This window comes from Chelon labrosus, assembly GCF_963514085.1.
Source record: "Chelon labrosus genome assembly, chromosome: 16".
Lineage (NCBI taxonomy): Eukaryota > Metazoa > Chordata > Actinopteri > Mugiliformes > Mugilidae > Chelon > Chelon labrosus.
In genome coordinates, this window is record NC_140349.1 from 5,878,155 (window position 1) to 5,896,693 (window position 18,539).

Genomic DNA, 18,539 nt, shown 5'->3' on the forward strand with positions numbered 1-18,539 from the left:
GCCCAGTTGACCTTGTTTTTAGCTTGTTTTGAATATCTTGTGACCTTTGGCGTTCACGCGACGCTTACTAATAAGTTAAATGGTGAATCGTTGGTTTAATCCAGCGAGAGTTTGTGTGGTACTTGTGTGGTTATAGATGCAGAGACCTAGGCTAGCTCTTTCCTCCTTCTTTCCAGTCTTTATGCTAAGCTATGCTAACTGGCTGCTGCTTCAAATTTTAGCATGTGTGGTAAGAAAACCCTCAGCTATTCTTCGGAGAATTTTTGACGTAGAAGAGATTTACAGGTGACGTTCATGAGTGTAGATTTTAAGGCGGATTTCCCTCGAGACGGAAAGCAACAGAGAAAATAATAAAAATAACAAATGTTTGAGGTATTACGCATGAATGATTTTTAAGTCTCCATCCTGCTATTTAAAGTTCTCCTTGTCACCACACAGACTGTGACACAGTTCGATCCCAGCTGACCGGAGAGGCCGGTGGAGGAGAGGTCAGGTAGGTCCACTACCTGCAGCCGCAGGACTCCACCACCATGTCCTCGTACTGTTTGTAGACCACATTGTTTCCTGAGTCGATGTAGAGGATGCTGATGGGGCTGAGCTTGGACGGGGCGCAGCAGCTGGGCGGCATGTTGCTGGGGTTCATTGAATTCATCAGAGTCTGGATGATGGCGTGGTTGGTGGGCTCCAGGTGGGAGCGCAGGGGGAAGTCGCACACGCCCTCGCAGTGGTACGCCTCGTAGTCCAGAGGGGCGATGATCCAGTCGTCCCAGCCCAGATCTCTGAAGTTGACGTGCAGCGGCTTCTTGCTGCACCTAGATTTGGACTTTTTGCCGTGTCTCTTCCCGTGGCGGGTTTTGGATGCGGCCGTCCTGCGTCTCCTGCTGGCTTTGGCGCCAGGGCCCCTCTCTTTGGCCTTCCTCTCAAGGCCCAGCAACGCTCTCCCCTCTCTCCTCTCGCTGAAGAGCGTCTGCCTCTTCTTAGATCTGGTGAACACTACTAAGATGGCTTTCTTCTGCTGAGGCCTGCCGTGCCGGTGCAGGCCCAGGAGGTGCAGGTCCAGCTCCCTCTCGGGGTTGTCCAGCATGGCCCTGAGCTCCAGGCAGAAGTGCTTCCCTTGGCTCAGGTGCTGGCGCTCTTTGAATATTTCCCACACGTCCAACACCTCCCACTTCGGCCTGTGGGAATCCTGCAGGTCCAGTGTCTTGGAGTCGAGCAGCTGCCGGTCGTGGCAGGAGAGGAGCTGAATGTCGACGGGCTCTGTTTCCGATATCCTGAAATTCCCAGACACTTTGGTGTATATCCTGAGCTCGGCTCCCAGCACCTCCGCTTTTTCGGAGAGGGTTGAGACGTCGAACAGATACTGCTGTCTCTTCAGAGGGGAGAGTGGGAGGTCATCTGTGGAAAGCATTAAGAAACGGCGGGGTCAGAGGCATTCTCACGGAGATGATGTACATACCACAGAGATGTGGAATCTGACAGGAAAAATCCACTAGTGTCTGCAATGAATTAATGCGGGAGACAAAGCATGAGCCTTCAATTAGTCATACCTACACACACACTCACACACAAACAACGTACCTTGCCCATTGTCCACAAAACTTGCAATAGTGTTTGCGGCTTTTGAAGAGCGAAAGAAACTGGCGTTGAGTCCCAGCTTCTCTGCCGTGGAGAAGGTCTTATAAATAGACAGCATGTAGTCATGAGGCTCCACTGAGTCTTTGGATGTGGCTTTCATGATTCTGTCCAGCGAGGGTGGCGCGTAAAACTCCTTAAAGTACTTTGACGCCTCTCGCCCGTCGTAAATCTTCGCCACCTTGCCGCTGCCCTTGGGCGCAGCCGGAGGGAAAATAGCGAGAGCGTGAAAAGCGGGTATTTCCCAAACAAACGCAAGAGCCCCGCACAGGAGAGCGAAGTGACAGAAATCCATCCTCTGCTGCTCTCGGAGTCGGAGTCTGAGCTGCGGCCGTGGAGGGGAAGGAGGGGGAGCGGGGGGAGCCGGAGCTGAACTCTGCATCCACTCTGCAGCAAGTGGCTGCTCCGCAAAGTGCGCACAGCTGAGGGAGGACAGGCGGTGCAAAGTAAAAAAAACAGAAAAAAGAAAAGAAAGAAAGAAAGAAGAAGGGGGGGCCCGAGGACACGCCCACATTGTACTGTTATCGTAAAGGCTAAATGGAGGGCGCAAATTAAGGCTGTAAAACTAATTGTTCTTCTGTCGGTTGTCACCTCCCCTCCTCCTGGGGGAGGCAGATGTGAGGTGAAAAGATGCGCGTCAACTTCTGGCGCAATCAATGACGCTCTTTTTTTCTGTCCCCCCCAAAAAAGAAATACTCATACACAATAAAAACAGATTCTTTAGACACTCTTCTAAGTTTTAATGTGTTTAAAGAGTGAGTTTAAATCTAACTGTGCGTCCGTGGAGCTGCCGCGGACTCTCACGCCCTCTAGTGACGCACAGACGCATGCGCAAGATGAAGGACGCAGCCAATCAGCGTCCTTCAGCACCACGGACAGAGCCTCAGACTGTGATTGGGAAAATAATTGGATTAATGAAGAAGCACACGGACACAGTAGAGGCGCGTTCAACCGTGAAAAATAGAATTTATTGAAAAGAGAATTCAGTTTCAGCTCACCGTTAAATATCTGTCATCACGTAAAGAAACAGAAAAAACCCATCCCGTGTTTAAAACATTCAAGACTTCATTGTTTTTCTTTGCAGAGTTCTTCAAAAGTGAATATAAGTTGCTTTTACTCCACCTTAGACATTAAAGATGTGTTAAACCTGTGAAAAAGAAGAGAACCCAGTTTCAAACTATAATTAAAGTGTTTTTCATTTCATAACAATAACCAAACTTCATTCATTCATCAGCTTTTCCTTCAGATTGAAGCTCACTCACTATTGCACCTGTTAAATATGGACGGAGTCTGTATGTGGATCTGCCACCAAAAAAACAAAAAAAGACCCAGAAAAAAAGAAAAACGTGTGCTTAAAACATTCCAAAACTTCTATGTTTTGGCTTTTCAAGTCAAAGCTAATATAAGCTGAGGTATCCTTCATAAAGCCCGTGTAGCTGAGGTATCCGCTCTAACATATGGGGACGCTCTCCGAGCAGCACGCCACGGCGTAGATGACGCTGACCACGCACAGGCTGCCAGCAGACACCGCGCTGCCGGAGCTGAAGATGCTGTCGTCGGAGGTGGGGGTCGGGGTCGGGGTTATCGGCTCGGTGGCGTTGGCCGTCGTGGGCGAGAGGGTGGGAGCGTTCTTGACGGAGAAGGCCCTCGACTCGGCGCCCCAGTCGTTCAGAGCGAAGACCATCGTCAGGTTCTCGCCTGCAGGAAGAGGAAGAGGAGGAGGAGTTATTGAGGAGGGACGCTACAAGACCTGTTGAGTTTATGGTTGTTTATCTGTTATTTAGTAGAAGGTAGAGACAGGAAGGTAATGAGAGGGAGAGAGAGGGCCGTGGCTTAGTTTTTAAGTGCTGGTGAATGAAACGAGGCCGTACCGCTGTTGAGAAGAGACAGGCTGGTGAAGTTGGCCCAGCAGGAGCTGAAGCGGATGGTGGTGTTTCCATCCAGTCCACCGACGGCGCTTCCACTGGAGTCCTTCAGACTGGCCGTGACCGTGAGAGTCGTCACTCCCACCGAGACGCAGTTGCCCTGCAGACCCACAGCACAGTTAATAAACAGCGCAAACTCACATAACCTCACATTCGGCCCGTTTCAAGAGTGTTTTAACTCTTTTATTGGGGTAAATATAGAAAGCAGCCATGCATCTTAAAGTGAATCTGTGGTCTTAAACCAGACTGCCACCGTATCTGATCCACCGCTCTGTTCAATGGAAAATCATCTAACGCTGCACCTGCTTTCCACACTGTGCCTTTTACTTTTCAACACTTTAATTCTTCCTGCTTTTGCTCTAAACCACTCTACGTTAACTCTAAAATGCAAACAAACTTCTGCATGAATAATAGTTTAGTTGAGAACGAGATATGCCTACAGGGTGAAGAGAAATTAAAAAACAAAAAGAAGAATATTTTGATTTCTTAAAGATTAGAAAACTTTCTTTCCAGACTGCAAAATACTCACAGTAGTCTATGCACAATGACAACCAACAAAGAAATTCAGGTATATTGCAACACATACAATTAAAAGTTCATCATTAAAAGCATAAAAACAGCACAGATAAATCAAGAAATACAAGTGAAGTGCAGTAAAGTTCAATTAGACCTCTTTTAAAAAAGCAAAAAACATATACTAGATAAATAAATTATAGTAGTAGTAGTAGTAATATAGGCCTGTAGTGTAAAAATCCTTCAGAATAAAAGCATAAAAGCATTAGTGAACTGTTTTGGAAGCAAGGTTATCCAATAATCCACTAATTTCACCCCAAATGTGTCCTAACTGTCCCTAAAACCAATCAGTAGTTGCATTTGGAGACGTATCGCTGCCTCACCTGTTCGTCCACAGCCATCAGACTTGGCTGCTGGTAGAGAGGACCCACGTACTCCCCGGCTATCGGCTCCACCATCAGCACAATTCTGGCCACGCTGGACACGTAGTTCGGCTCGGGTTCCTCTCTCGTCACTTCCTCCGTCGCAGACTGCAATTTAAAGCAGAAATAGTGTAAATTCAGCCGAGCCCTTCTTCTTCTTCTTTTACCGTCGTTTAAAAACAGCTCCGGCTCACCTCCTTCCAGCTGGGGTCTGAGGCCGAAGGGGGAGGCGGGATGATGCCCATGGAGGAGACGTTAAAGCCGATGGACTGGCTGAGGTTTCCAGAGACAGCAGCCTGACCCAGATCATCAGCGATGTTCTGCAACAACTCAAAGTCCTCCTCATCTGAAAAGACAGAGGATTGGTTATCTGACATTTACAGCAACGTCTCAGCCTCATCCTCTCCGCACTCACTGCTGGTGCTGTTGGTGGTTTGCTGAACCGGAGGCTTCTTGATCTCCACCTCCACCGTCATGCCCGTGGACCTCCTCCTGCGCCGCGCGCCTCCGTCCTCCCTGACGATCTTGGTGATGCGGATCATCTCGGGGGGAACTTTGAGGAACGTGGCGAGGTTCTGGATCAGGTTCTCGCCAAAGAACTCGTCCTCGGTCATGGCGGGCATGTCGAAGGCGATGATGAGAACCGGGGCGGTTCGGATCTCCACCGGCTGGGAGCCTCTCACCACGACGTTCAGCATCTTGTAGTCCTGGTCGAAGAAGTTGGTGCCGTCGGTGGCGTTCGGCCGAGGCACGTACTGACCTGGGAAACAGGAAATATGACGTGATACACTGGATCCAAGAAATACAGAAATAAACATTATTATTATCATATATAAAACCATTAAAAGAATATTTTAACATCTTTTTCTCAGTTGGATGTGGAGACTGATCTACTCTTGTGTCTTTAGCTTTATAAAGAGCATAAAGACTAGAAACAAAAGCACAGGACGCATTTTAAATGACTAAAATAAATGATAAATATCTCAAAAATGCATGGGATAACAATATAATTGTAAGGAACTTATTGCTTCTTATACTGCATATGGACAAAACTACTACTACTGTGAAAAGTGGGACAACGATCCTCACTCAATCACATGATGATTCAGACGTTGCACCCTTATTACCTGCATACAGCGGCTTCTTCAGGGTGTAGTCGGTTCGATCGGCGTTCCACTCGGCATTCGTCGGAGGGATCAGGGTGTTGTCAACGTACACGTCCAGCCGCTGAGGCTTGGAGTAAAACACTGACACCACGACGCCCTGCAGAGATTCAAAACAAGAAGATGCTTAATTAAAAAGTTTGAGCTTCGTTCATGTTTCATGTTTTTGAGTTTCCTGTTTTATTTTGTTAAGTTTTTCCTTGTTTCCTGTCTTGCCTTCTTCCTGTCCTGTGATTTCCCACCTGTGTAATTGTCTGCCCCGCCCTGATTGTTTTCACCTGTGTCTCCTCTGCCCTTGTGTATATATATAGTCCTGCCTTTCCCTTTGTCCTCTGTCGTGTCATACTGTTTTCTACTGTTTCTCTGTGTTCCCTGTGTTTTCAAGCTCTAGTCTTGTCCTGTTATGTTCTTGAGTTTTTTTTTGAAGGTTTTGATTTTTAGGGGTCCATGCAAATGAAGTTGCAGGATCCCTATTGATTTTTCTTCTTCTTCTTCTTCTTCGCCTTTGGTTTTTTCTTTTTCTGCAATTTTCAATGGCTCACACCTACGTAGGCTACGTACGTAGGTTACCGCACCTAAATGTTAAAATAATGATGCAATACGAAGACATGCTTAGCCTAGCAACGCTAGCCACTAGTCTGGGGATGCTAGTGACTAGCCCAGCTTATCGTGTCCAAGGTGGGCCAGTGATTTAACCACTTTAGAGTGCATTAACAAGAAGTCAACTGCATCATGCTAAGCCTCATTGAATATATATCCAAGCTTTTTGAGCACGTGACAAAAATATACGATAGCTTAGCACTATTTTATTTAGAAGGTTTTGGGAAGTAAAAGACATCCTGAACCAGCAATTCATCACGTTTATGTCATTAAAAACAACAAGGTGTGTTTTTTTTTTAAACTATGCACCGACCTCAGATGGTGCAGCATTGAGCATCATGAGGCGAAGTTTCTGCGGGCTGACGCTGGAGAAGTAGACGTCGAAGGAGTGACCGGTGGCCACGATGCTGTGGAAGAGGGACACTCTCTTCTGGCATGTGTAGCCAGCGCACCAGCCGTGATCCTGAGGACCTGGACACAGAGACGCGCAACTGAATAATTACTAATTGCTCATTTTTGTTTTAACTGAAAGCTCAGAGCAAAACAATAATCTCGTCCTCTACCGTTGATCAGATCCACAAAGCCGTCTCCGAGCACAGTGACGGGGGACAGACGTCTGGTCTCAGTGTCGGAGTCCAGACTCTCGATCACCAGCATCCTGTAGTTCAGATCGAAGCACTTGTAGCTCTGCCAGGAACTCACGTAGGTGCAGTTTTTCCTGATCACACCTGAACGCAGCATTTAAGGAAATCAGTTTACTGATATACTAAATCACTCGAGCCTACATTAGAAGAAAAATAAGTTTTCTAAATTAATCTAATAAAAGGATTAAGGATGCAGACCTAAAATCATTCATATTTCTGCCCTTTCGACAGCTACGTTAATTTTTGGTGTGGTTACCTTTGTGTGGAGCGATCTGGTTCACGGGGATTCTGCTCCCATTGAGGGCGGTGAGCATGACTTTGGGGATGCGATAGTCGCCAACCCCCCTCCTGGCATCTCCTCCCCACTCGTACTCGGACTGCGGCACCACAGCTCCCACCGCACCCAGGAACGACCCGTCCAGGTCCTTCAGCATGGTCTTCTTCTTGCCATCGCAGTCCATGTCCACACAGTCAGATGGGTTCGCTTTACTGAGGCGCAAACACAATAAAGTTCAAAGACTGTGGAAGGCTGAAGCCAAAGCAAGTAGAGCTCCCCCTGGTGGCTGGTCGCAGTATAGGTCATAAGCTCCACCCCCTCCATGTTAGTGGGTGGGACTTGGGCAAAATCAAAACACGAAAGCACACAACAAATAAAATTTTTTAAGGATGCACCAGGTACATTTCCTTGTACCTGGTGGAGGTAGAGCAGAACAAAGTATTAACTAGACGAAAATAGCGTCAGTTTGGCCAATGCAAGGAAGTGGGGACGCATTGTCCATATTTATATACAGTCCATGCATAAAAATACACGTGCAGGGGCAGCAAACTTTTAATGCTAACATCTATTTTGCTCTAGAAATGTCTGATGCAAATAGAATGCAATCACAGGTTCTCCAGACTCAACCTACCCCACATCGGCCCTGTGAATGAAAACTTTAGCCGCCTCTGTGCTGTCAACCATCTTTATTCCTGACACCTGCAGAGGGTGGTGCAGGTCCTCGTTCAGCGGGTTGGTGATGAACATGAAGTTGGTCTCCCCAGAGCAGACGTCTTGGAAGTTGACGAATGTCGTGTCTAGAAAGGGAGCAAGAGAACCGAGGACTAAGAAAACACGTCGGCAGAGATCGAAAATAACATTTTTTTTGGTCCCAGAAAGTCTGAGCCCACCTGTGACTTTCATCAGCCCTTTGATGGCATTGTAGTTCATGTTCAGATGATGGGGCTTCATCGGAGCGGTGTTGTGTCCAGATGCAAAGTTTGGCCAGGAGATTCCAGATCTGCCTCCTGTACAGAGTGAAAACAGAGCCAGTTATTTGTCTTAAATCAAATCCAAAAACAAGTTAAATCTTCAGGTTTATCAGAGAAGCTGAACGTCACCGTTGCGAGGTCTGGGAGCTCTATGACTGGAGCTGATGGCCATGTTGAAGTCACTTTTGGGCAGCGTGTCTGAACAGTTGAAGTTGGGGCTGCTGCCAACAATCAAGGCATTCTGGGAAAAAGAGGAGGATTATGATAAAAATATAAATATAAATAATAAAAAAATAACCTTATTGAACAGCAACTAGAATCCAAATAAACCATCTCACCTCAAATTCTAGAGTTTTATCGGCGTACGCGTGGGTGACAGAGGGAGGAGCGTAGATGAGCGGCATGATGCCCATCCCGTTATCCACCAGAGTCACGTTGGAAACAATGATTCTCATGACGGTCTGTGACGGAAAGCAAAGATTTGAATAACGCACATAATATTAGGTCTTTATTTTCTCAACAATCTGTCTCAGTTAAGAGTGGAATATGATTAAACTTTAGTTGCTTCATTTAAGTAATCCGGAGACCCATTTCATAAAAGTTTAGTTGTTGATTTTATTACATAAATGTTAAAATAACTAAAGACAAATGATCTCATTGTTTAAATCTGATTAAAAAAGTTTCTTGCTAGTGTCTTAGAGTCGATATTTATACTGTTCTCAGTCAAGGTGTACAACGACCCAGCTTTAACAGATAACTCCATGTTATTTATTTTATTGTAATGCACATTTTGCACCATTTTAATCCTTCCTATGCATATAATATAAATTTGCACATTTGTACATTTGCACATATGCCAGTTTTGTACATTTTTTGCTTATACTATTTTATTTTATTTCACTAGATTTTTACTTATATTTTATTTTATTTCACTAAATTTTTACTTTATTTTATTTCATTTTGTTTTACTAGATTTGTATTTATATTTTATTTTATTTTATTTTACTAGATTTGTACTTATATTTTATTTTATTTTACTAAATTTTTACTTTTATTTTATTTCATTTTACTAAAGTTTTACTTTTCTTTTATTTCATTTTATTTTACTAGATTTGTACTTATATTTTATTTTACTAAATTTTTACTATTATTTTATTTTACAATTTTTTAAATTTTATTTTATTTTATTTTACTAGATTTTTACATATTCAATTTCATTTAATTTCATTATTTTATTTTTATCTTTATCTTTTATCTTCACCTATTTCTCACGTTTCTCAAGAGTGTTTTTTTTTGTGCAACTGAGATACTGTGACCAAGCACTGTTCCCTGTGGATCAATAAAGTCTTAAGTCTAAGTCTTAAGGGCATAAATCAAGGTGCCATAAACAGAAGCAGTTTGGTTTTCACACCTGGAAGTAGATGGCGTAGTCAAAGTTCCTCCAGATGAAGAAACCCCGGATGAAGCTGCAGCCGGGCAGACCGTCTTTGTTCATGTAGACGCCGTACAGACCGCCGTGAGCCTCGTTCTCAGTCCACGCCTCATTTTCATTCAAAGCACCTGCATGAGCAGAGGTTGCACGACGATGGAAAATTGCTTAAAACTGTTCCACCTGTATGTGACCTGCAGCTAGACAGACTTTATATTTTATATTCACGTTACCTGGGCACGGTTCACCGTCGATACGATACGCCACTCTCTCATATCCGGCCACGATGTTGTGCTGCAGCACGACATTTGTCCCCTCGTTGACCTAACACACACAGCCTAGGTCATAAATGTCTGAACACACACATATTTAAGCTTTATTGTGTATTTTAAGAAGACAAACCTCGATGGCAGCGTTCCAGTCGTAGTTGAAGGACTCCTCTCTGTCCTGGTACGATCCCGGCCACAGCGTCATCATCACCAGGTTCCTCCTCACCGTTATCTTATCGCCCCAGATCCGGATCCCTGCAAACACACGCGCACTTGGTCAAAAAAATTGTATTTTCTTTTTTTTTGTAACATGCAGTGAACTCGTCGACGCAGCGTTTACCTTCTCCCACAGTGTGGTGCACGATGTTGTCGTCAACGTTCAGTCCTTCGGTCCCGAACACGCCGATGGCCGGAGAGAAGCCGTCGTGGAAAGCGCAGCCCTGGAGGTAGGACTCCTCCTCTGAGACCTTTCAACAGGAACAAAACAATATTAGTTTTATATATTAAATATTTAACAGAGAGACAAGCCTAGACAGGAGCTACTCACAGGATTACTGACATTTTCTTTAATTTAGTTTAATCCCGAAAAAGAAAATTATGTCAACATGTTTTTGCTTTGTGATGTAATTTCTGTAGAAATCTATAAAAAAATATATTAATGTGTGAGTCAAAGCTCTTGTATTACGTGCACCATCACACACTGAATATTCACGTATTTAATTTCATATTCCAACATATAATTTTAGTTATAATCCAAAACAGTTTGTGTGAATACATTTTAAGTGGCCATGGATTAAACATCCCAGTTTGCTTTAATGTTCATGCAGACTTGTAATCTTTAGGTTTTTAACGTGTATGTGTGTGTGTTGCCGTACCTGTCCCAGGTTGACGAAGGCCACAGAGTAGCGTGGGTCGGTGGAGTCGGTCCATCCCTCCTGACCAGAGTGGAAGAACTCCACGTTCCTGATCTGAGCTTTGCCTTCAGGGAGAAAACATCAAACTATGACGAAGGAAAGTCTCAGAGACGTCATCATGACTGGTGTAAATACGTCTTCCACTGAGCCTGAGGATTGTGTGTCATCTTATTGTATGTGCCAATGCCTCATTGAGTGAAACAGACCAACTTTTCGCCAACTTTTCAAAATAAAAGCACCAAATTGCTAAGCCATTACAATCAATGGGGCAGAGACAATAGTTTCCATAAAGGTCCCATCAGAGACCAAAGGGAGGGTCAATGGATGTGTTCAAGTATGCTGTATTTTCAAAATAAAAGCCCATGACTACTTACACTAAGTATAGACTGAACAAAGGTGGGCTTTCAAAATAAAACGTCCCAAATGTTAAAAGCAGCTCATGAAATCACGTTAAAGTCGCTCAGTTAAAGAAGCTACACTCACCTTTGTAGTCGATTCCTGCCCAGGAGTAGGCGCCGACCAGCAGCCTGGCTCCGAACGACTCCGCCATCATATCTGGATACTCCTCACCCGTGATCTTGATGTTTCTGGTCAGGAGGCCAACATCAGCGGCCAGCGTGTAGGAGAGAGACGTACCTGGCACAGAGTGAGTCTCACCTGAGGACACGGGAAAAAAGGTTTAGGCTGAGACGACAGTTTGGATTGTTGAGGTTATACTAATCTTCTTAAAATCTGTTTCACAACCAGAATTTGGGTTTTTAAAATGTTCCACTTTGATCCATCCTAAAAAAATGATTTCATCAACTACTGAGTCACATAAAATGATTTCACGCTAACGGCACGAATCCAGATTTTAAACTCTCCAGAGGCAGAACTGACCGATGTGAGTGTAGGCCAGAGGCTGGTCCAGGGTCAGGACGAGGCCGTCCGCTGACACGGCGGCGATCTGGCGTTTTTCTGTCTCCCGCGCATCGTAGCTAGAGGTGGAGATGACGACCTGGTCCCCGACCTGCACACACGAGAAACGCAGAAGTCTTTGGGGTTAACTGCGTTCGTGGAAAAACAGAGAAGCGATCGACGTTACGGTGAGGAATCAGACGCAGACCTGCCAGTCGACGGACTTCCTCAGGGTCAGAGTCGTGGATCCAGCCGCAGAGGTAGCGGCGAGCTTGGTGTGGTAGACGTTGTGAGGCAGTCCGTAGAGCTCCAGCGTACCAAACACACCTGTTAGAAGATAATAAGATAAGACGAGCCTTTAATATACCCCTTGCACACAAATATTTTGTGGCAGAAACTTGGTCTGGAGTCTCTATGAACTAAACAAATAAGAATTTTGTGCTTTATTGACTTTATTATACCACATAATGGCTCTTTATATTCTGATATGAGCTGAGTCTGGCTACTCCAGGCTGGAAGCTGACACTATTTTCTTACCCAGGACCTTGGATCCCTGGTTGGGTCCACCTGGCACAGGCCAGTCAGGAGTGCGGTGGTTCCCTCTCAGCTTGATGTGCAGCTGACCCCTGAACGGCTCGTCGTCCCATCCTGCAATCAGCCTGCCGCCCTGAAACCGAAGGAGACATTTAAAAACCCGAATTTAGCTTTTAAAAGAGACGCTGCCGTCGTCCTCCACAAATCCAGAGAATGAGGTTAAATCACCTGAATGGAGATGTACACGGCGTCGATCACCACTGTGCTGTACTCGGGCGCGGACCGGGCCTGTCTGGTGGAAGAGCTGTTCATGGTGTCGGGAATCTCCAGGACGCCGATGACGGTCAGTTTGTTGAGAGGAGGCGTGTCACTGTCCAAAACCACCCATTGACCTGCAGTTTGGATCCAGAGACGTTTGAGTCAAAGTACACTGACATTATCGTAAACTAGCTTTTAAATTAACAAAGCATCAGTCGTTCTTCTAAACTAGTCATCTAGTCACGTCACCAGAGATCTTACAGTGAAGGAAATCCCGTCATGTGGATTCAGATTAGATTCAAAAAGCAAAAGTTTTAATTTAAAATGTTTTTAGCTCCACGTTACCTGATGGAATGACCACGTCAGCGCCCTCTGTTGGTGCAGTGAAGTTGTTTTCAGCTGAGCTTTCCCAGAAAGAAGCGTCAGACCACCGACTAGAAAAAAACAAGCAGAGTCAGAAGGATCAAACCAGAGCCAGGTAACACGTGTCTCGGGATCTTGTGTTGCAGGTCGGCGCTAAACGTACATGAAGTTGTCGGGCCGGCGGCTGGGTAGCGGGGCGAGCGTGGCCGGGGGCGGAGGGATGCATTTGGGGAAGAAACAGCGGTAGACGGCGAAGTTTATCGGCACGTCGCTCATGGAGCGGTCGACGCTGTTGCGGCGCCTGCGCTGGCTCGTCACCCCCGCCACTCCAGACACTGAGGAAAGAAAAGGATGTGAGTGAAGACGGTCACCGAATGCTCATGCAAAAAGACACAAAAATCCTGATGCTCATAGCTTTTGAAGATACGACTCTATGTGATCATAACATTACAAATGAAATAATAATAACAAGTCAGGTCTAACTGGTCTTAATGCTAATTTTTAAACAATATAAAATCAAATACAAGCTATTTTTGAAAGTGCTGCAGACGAAAAATCTCAGTTTCATCTCTATAAAGAAAACCTTATTTAAAGATCTATTAGGTGGTATAATTAAGTCGATAAAAAATTAAATTCTTATTTGTTTAGTCCATAAAATGTCACAAAAATGAAATTCTCTTGCTGCTTGGGATCTCCGAGGCTTTTTGTGTCTAAGTTTAAGAAAAACAAATATAACCACATATTAAAAGCTTTAAATTCAAATTATATTTTACTTTTTAACTATTTACAAATTCAGCAGCTAAAACTTTACTCATTTACACTATTTTTTATTAAATTAGTAACCAGAGGCAACACTTAAATCGCTCAGTGAGTTGGTTAACGTCATTAAAAGACTAATCGACAACCAAAACGAGCGCTGCATCCATCTACTGAATCCGTATTAAAGTCCGACTGACTCATGTAGTAGAGGTCGTTGGTGGCCTCGTCGAAGAACCAGTCTCCGTTCCTGTTGCTGCTGAAGCTGAGCGGCGCCGTCGAGCCGTTCCTGACGTCAACGATGCGGAAGCTGTCCGGGCTCTGGGTGAAGTTGTGGTTGATGATGACGTACTGATCTGTCTGCACGACGGAAGACAAAACAAAAAACATCAGTGTTTTTTGTATTATGAACACGTAGCATCATCTGCTCATATCATGCAAAGGATCTTTTATTTTATTTTATTGTTTTACCTTGAAGCCGTAGAACTTTGCGTCATAAGTGATGTTGGTGATGTGATCCATGTTATCAAAGTACCAGTTGTACGTCTGTCCAGAGGGCAGCAAGGCCATCCAGCCCAACTTATGAGTCATCCTCTTCTTCAGATAGGGGATGACGCTGCTCCCTAAGTTTGAAACAACACATAAGACAGTCTTACTTTAAAGAAAACCCTCTGGAAATGTTTAATTTCTGACATGAGCAAACAAGGGCTTATTAATGCCGCCATAAAACCAATGGCTGCACTTCCCATCAGTCACCAGTAGAGGTCAATAAAAGAATTTTCTACAGCAGATTTAACAGTAATAGAGTTTTTTATTTTACCATGTGAGTTGGTTAAGATGACATCTTTGGCTTTCAGAGAAGCCGGTGTGGGATTGTTGAAAGCCAGGCGGTGGAAGTTGACGGTATGATCGCACACAGCGCCGGGGAAGCCCACGCTCCACTCTGCGCTCTGGGTACAGTGAGCAGGGTCCAGCAGGGCGCTCACGGGCACAACTTTGTGGTCGATGTTTCCTGAAAACAAGAAAAAAAAAAAAGAATTAAATCTGATCCGGGATGTGCACCGTGGATTTTACTAAGCACACATTATCAGTCAAATGTTTACTACCAGCTTAACTTATAACTCTGTTAAGGCCCATTTAAGGCGTGGTGTCAGTCAGTCCGGCTCGCTCTGTAACAATGGCACCCAAATACTAGTCTGTCTGTGTCTTTATTTGTCAGTTGGGTTCATTTTTGTTTCTACCTTCTACCTGCTTCACTTTCAACAATGGCGACTGAAACTTTTGCTGAAATTTCATTGAAGACGCGTCATTCAAATGTTAACAAATGCTCTGTTAACCTTTCCTCAATGTGTTCCATCTTAATGGATCCAAAACAATCAATTTGAAAATTGCGGAGATGGAGAAGCACCAATCACAGCTCTTGCGCTCTGCGTTGCCATGACGTTGAACGTAGTTACATTTCTGGAGAGGTGCACGTCAGGCTACAGCTTTAGGGTCTGCTCTGTCAAATTGAGGCAAAAGCTTAAACCACCTGTTAGTCTGCTTATTAATCGGCGCTGCTCTCTGTTCTATGCAATGTCTTGTTTTAGGTGCATTGTCTTCCAAGTGTTTTGTCTTTGCACTATCTCTCGTTCTTGCACTGCTGTCTGCACCGTTTGCGTTAGGCTCAGTCCCTTGCATTGCACTTATTCCTATGTCTTCTTGTGGCTCCATGGTCCTGGAGGAACGTCCTCTCATTTCACTATGTAGTGCACCTGCTATACATGGTTGAAATAACAATGAAAACCTCTTTGACTTTTGGCCTCAACCTATATTTATTCTCTTTTACTTATTTAGCTTATTTACCTAAGTCCGCACAGATCCCAGAGAGAAATGACATTTCATTCTGTCTGCATTATTGTTGCATTGATGTCAGAATGACAAAACAGCTTGATTTGATTTGATTTGATGCAGAACAGAGCACTTTTAAATGACTCTGAAGTGAGCTGAGTACCTGTGAGGGAGCCGTCCATGTCCACCAGCTGCACTTCGTGTTCCCACCTGAAGCCGGCTTTATTAGGTGAGTTCATGTACTGGATGCCACTAAACCTGACAGCCCAGCCTCCGCAGCGGTCCACACACGTCCCGTCGATTGCGGTTACCCCGATGGCCGTGCAGGAGCTGCGGTCGAAGTTGATGAACTTGGTGTTGAGGACGCTCATGCCGTCGTCAAACGGCGCGATGACGCCCCGGCGCGTGCAGTAGCTGCTCCCGAGTCCGAGCTCGTCCACGTGGCCCACGATTGTGCTGTTGGACACCGTCGCCCCGCCGTCCTCTCCGAACCCGCTCACGGCCCACTGGAAGATGCGCTTGCCTTCTACGCCGGCCTTCTCATTGTTGACCATGATGAAGCCATTAAACTGCACGGCACCCACGTTGACCCACTCGGCGCCCTTCTCGCAGTTCCACGTGGTGAGGGAATGGAAGACGGCGGGCTCTGGGATCTTGGAGCGGCAGCCTCCGTCCTTCATGGGGAAAAAGTCTTGGAAGATCCAAAGCCCGAACCAGCCCTGGGAGTGCACGGTGTTGTTGGAAAACTCCCCCAGGGGAACTCTCTTCTGGCAGATGTTTGGGTCGTAGGACGGACCGTCGGGGTTGTCATGCATGCGGTACCAGAAGCCGAAGTGGGTGCCCCCCGCGGCGACATTGTGGCGGACGATGTTGTTTGGATTGGTGACCCAGTAGGCGGCGGGGGTGACGTCGTCGTTCAGCAGGCTGGTGCTCTGTTTGACGAACACAGCCAGGTTGTACTGCAGTATGTTCTCCGTCTCGATGCCGTCCTCTATGAAGAAGGCGCCGCCCATGATGTCGTAGATGACGTTCGACTCCACCAGCAGCCTGTGGGTGTTGTGGATGGTTACGGCCCTGTTGAACGTCTGGTGGATCGCGCAGCCCCTCACGTACGACTTGTAGTTGACGTCTCCCATCAGATGCCAGTGGATGGGGTAGCGTCCCAGCCTGAAGGCCTGTCCTGCATGGAAGATCTGTGGAACAACAGCAGAAAGACGTCCACCTGTTTATTAAAACGTTTTAAGGAGCCTATCCCAGCTGTGATTGGGCGAGAGGCGGGGTCCACCCTGGACAGGTCTCCAGTCTATCTCAGGGCTAACACAGAGAGACAGACAACCATTCACACTCACACCTACGGCCAATTTAGAATCACCAATGAACCTAACCAGCATGTCTTTGGACGGTGGGAGGAAGCTGGAGTACCTAGAGAGAACCCATGCAGACACAGGGAGAACATGCAAACTCAGAAAGTGGACCCATGGATTCGAAGCCAGAACCCAGAATCTACTGTGCACCAGAAATATATTTCATAAGACTTCACCTCAACATATTCCAGTCGGCCGATTGCAAGATTTTCATTGGGCCTGGGTGCGTGGAACATGATGCAGCCTCCGAACTGGTCGCTGCCAACCTCCTCTCCAAACCGCCCCTGGAAACAGGTCTGGGTGGCAAATTCACCTGGAGCACACGGAGCATTTTTTTAATACATGTGATGACAGAGAATCAGTTTAGTGTCAGTTAATAAACTCAGTACCTGTGTTAAAGCCGGCGGGGCAGGCTTCGATCTCATCGTTCCATTCTTGGTTTTGGGAACCTCGTACCACGATGTTCCTGGTGAGGAGACCCACTTCGGCTCTGCCTTCAAACACCGTACCGTCGGGAAGTGTGACCGTCACCCCAAGGTGGGTGTACTCGAGCGGTTTGTTCAGGGTGAGAGTCCGTCCGTCTGCTGACACGGCGGCGATCGTCCTCACCTCGTTCTCTTTCTGACTGTGTCTAGAAAAGAAAAAAGGGGCACACAGGTGCTTACCTCGTGGCATAGGACTAATTAATCAAACTAATAGCATTAAATAAAATAAAGTCATGCTAATACATGCACCCAAAGAGAAATTATATGTGCACAAGGTAGTTTTTTCTTCCTACACTCCCCTTCAGGCATGATTTTTGTGCTGCGACATATTTTTAGTGGACTCAGTAAACGTCAGGTATAATTTGACATCTCCTCTTTGTTATGACCCTGTTATGAAACAACCTGTCACACAGAAATCAGCCTCCAGGTCTTATTGTAATTACTCAGGATCACCTCTGCTTTACAACAGCAGAAAGCATTATCCACTGAAACAATTTAGAAAAAAAGAGAAAAGGTGCAGAAAAAATATGCTTCTTTAGCTTATTTGTCCTTCTGGATTAATAATGGGTTAATATTCCACTTAATTTTAAATAATAAACAGAAATAAATCAAAAAAAAAAAAAAAAATGACCGCACACACTTCAGATGTCGCTGTTAGCGCTACTCTGCTACGCTAGGCCAGTTAGCTTAATAGCAGAACTAGTTTAGTTTTAGTTAGTTTATCTTTCTTTCTCCACGATAACTTCATTTAGCAACTGATTTATATGTAAATGAAACCCAATTCATCAAATGTCTGAGCAATAAATATACTTTGTAAAAACAAAAGGAAAAACGGTGTAAATTAGCTTCATGCCAAGCTATCTCACCAGCTAGTTTTTTTTTTTATTATTTTTTTAAATAAAAACTACTCACTTTTAATAATTTTCATAGGGTAAAGTAGATGCCAAAATGTCTGGTTGTCTACAAAATACATAATTTTAAACTATTTTAATCATAAACAAGGATTGCGTTTGCACCTGTGGCCCGTGGAGGCGATGACAATCTCATCCCCGACCTTCCACGTCACCTCCTTCATCAATGTCAGCGTGGACGAGCCGTTGGTCGCTGTCTGGGCCAAATGCGTCCAGGGGACAGGAACAGGAATACCTGGAGAAACAGGTCGTCAACAATGACTGGTGCCCGAGGAGGCCAGGTGTAGGTGTCACTCATAATAACACCCCTGCAGGACGAAGAACTCCTATTACTCTGTCAGCCTACAATTACATGACATGACGGCATGTGACGAGGGTTTTA

The 18,539-nt window shown here is 45.4% G+C and overlaps 2 protein-coding genes across 2 annotated transcripts in view; both read right to left on the reverse strand.

Moving 5' to 3' along the window:
• Positions 1-502: 502 nt before the first annotated feature.
• gdf6b (growth differentiation factor 6b) lies at positions 503-1,927 on the reverse strand (the record flags this gene model as incomplete). Its single annotated transcript, XM_084564008.1, has 2 exons — positions 503-1,395; positions 1,579-1,927. 2 exons carry the CDS (start codon positions 1,925-1,927, stop codon positions 503-505), a joined length of 1,242 nt encoding a protein of 413 aa, XP_084420134.1.
• A 717-nt stretch (positions 1,928-2,644) lies between these two features.
• The window catches only part of pkhd1l1.1 (PKHD1 like 1, tandem duplicate 1), a gene marked incomplete at its 5' end in the record, with an annotated part of 41,208 nt that continues 25,313 nt past the window's right edge, over positions 2,645-18,539 (reverse strand). Inside the window, 32 exons of the mRNA XM_084563433.1 lie at positions 2,645-3,330; positions 3,504-3,657; positions 4,454-4,600; positions 4,687-4,838; positions 4,908-5,252; positions 5,620-5,755; positions 6,569-6,726; positions 6,819-6,983; positions 7,156-7,388; positions 7,808-7,973; positions 8,067-8,183; positions 8,277-8,388; positions 8,486-8,608; positions 9,559-9,707; positions 9,810-9,900; positions 9,979-10,100; positions 10,186-10,312; positions 10,721-10,824; positions 11,243-11,416; positions 11,639-11,768; positions 11,865-11,983; positions 12,194-12,323; positions 12,419-12,582; positions 12,794-12,882; positions 12,975-13,137; positions 13,768-13,927; positions 14,039-14,190; positions 14,388-14,579; positions 15,561-16,590; positions 16,938-17,074; positions 17,151-17,392; positions 18,263-18,392. Coding sequence (XP_084419559.1) covers positions 3,083-3,330; positions 3,504-3,657; positions 4,454-4,600; positions 4,687-4,838; positions 4,908-5,252; positions 5,620-5,755; positions 6,569-6,726; positions 6,819-6,983; positions 7,156-7,388; positions 7,808-7,973; positions 8,067-8,183; positions 8,277-8,388; positions 8,486-8,608; positions 9,559-9,707; positions 9,810-9,900; positions 9,979-10,100; positions 10,186-10,312; positions 10,721-10,824; positions 11,243-11,416; positions 11,639-11,768; positions 11,865-11,983; positions 12,194-12,323; positions 12,419-12,582; positions 12,794-12,882; positions 12,975-13,137; positions 13,768-13,927; positions 14,039-14,190; positions 14,388-14,579; positions 15,561-16,590; positions 16,938-17,074; positions 17,151-17,392; positions 18,263-18,392 — 5,861 coding nt within the window. The 3' untranslated portion in view covers positions 2,645-3,082. The remainder of the gene's footprint in view (positions 3,331-3,503; positions 3,658-4,453; positions 4,601-4,686; positions 4,839-4,907; positions 5,253-5,619; positions 5,756-6,568; positions 6,727-6,818; positions 6,984-7,155; positions 7,389-7,807; positions 7,974-8,066; positions 8,184-8,276; positions 8,389-8,485; positions 8,609-9,558; positions 9,708-9,809; positions 9,901-9,978; positions 10,101-10,185; positions 10,313-10,720; positions 10,825-11,242; positions 11,417-11,638; positions 11,769-11,864; positions 11,984-12,193; positions 12,324-12,418; positions 12,583-12,793; positions 12,883-12,974; positions 13,138-13,767; positions 13,928-14,038; positions 14,191-14,387; positions 14,580-15,560; positions 16,591-16,937; positions 17,075-17,150; positions 17,393-18,262; positions 18,393-18,539) is intronic.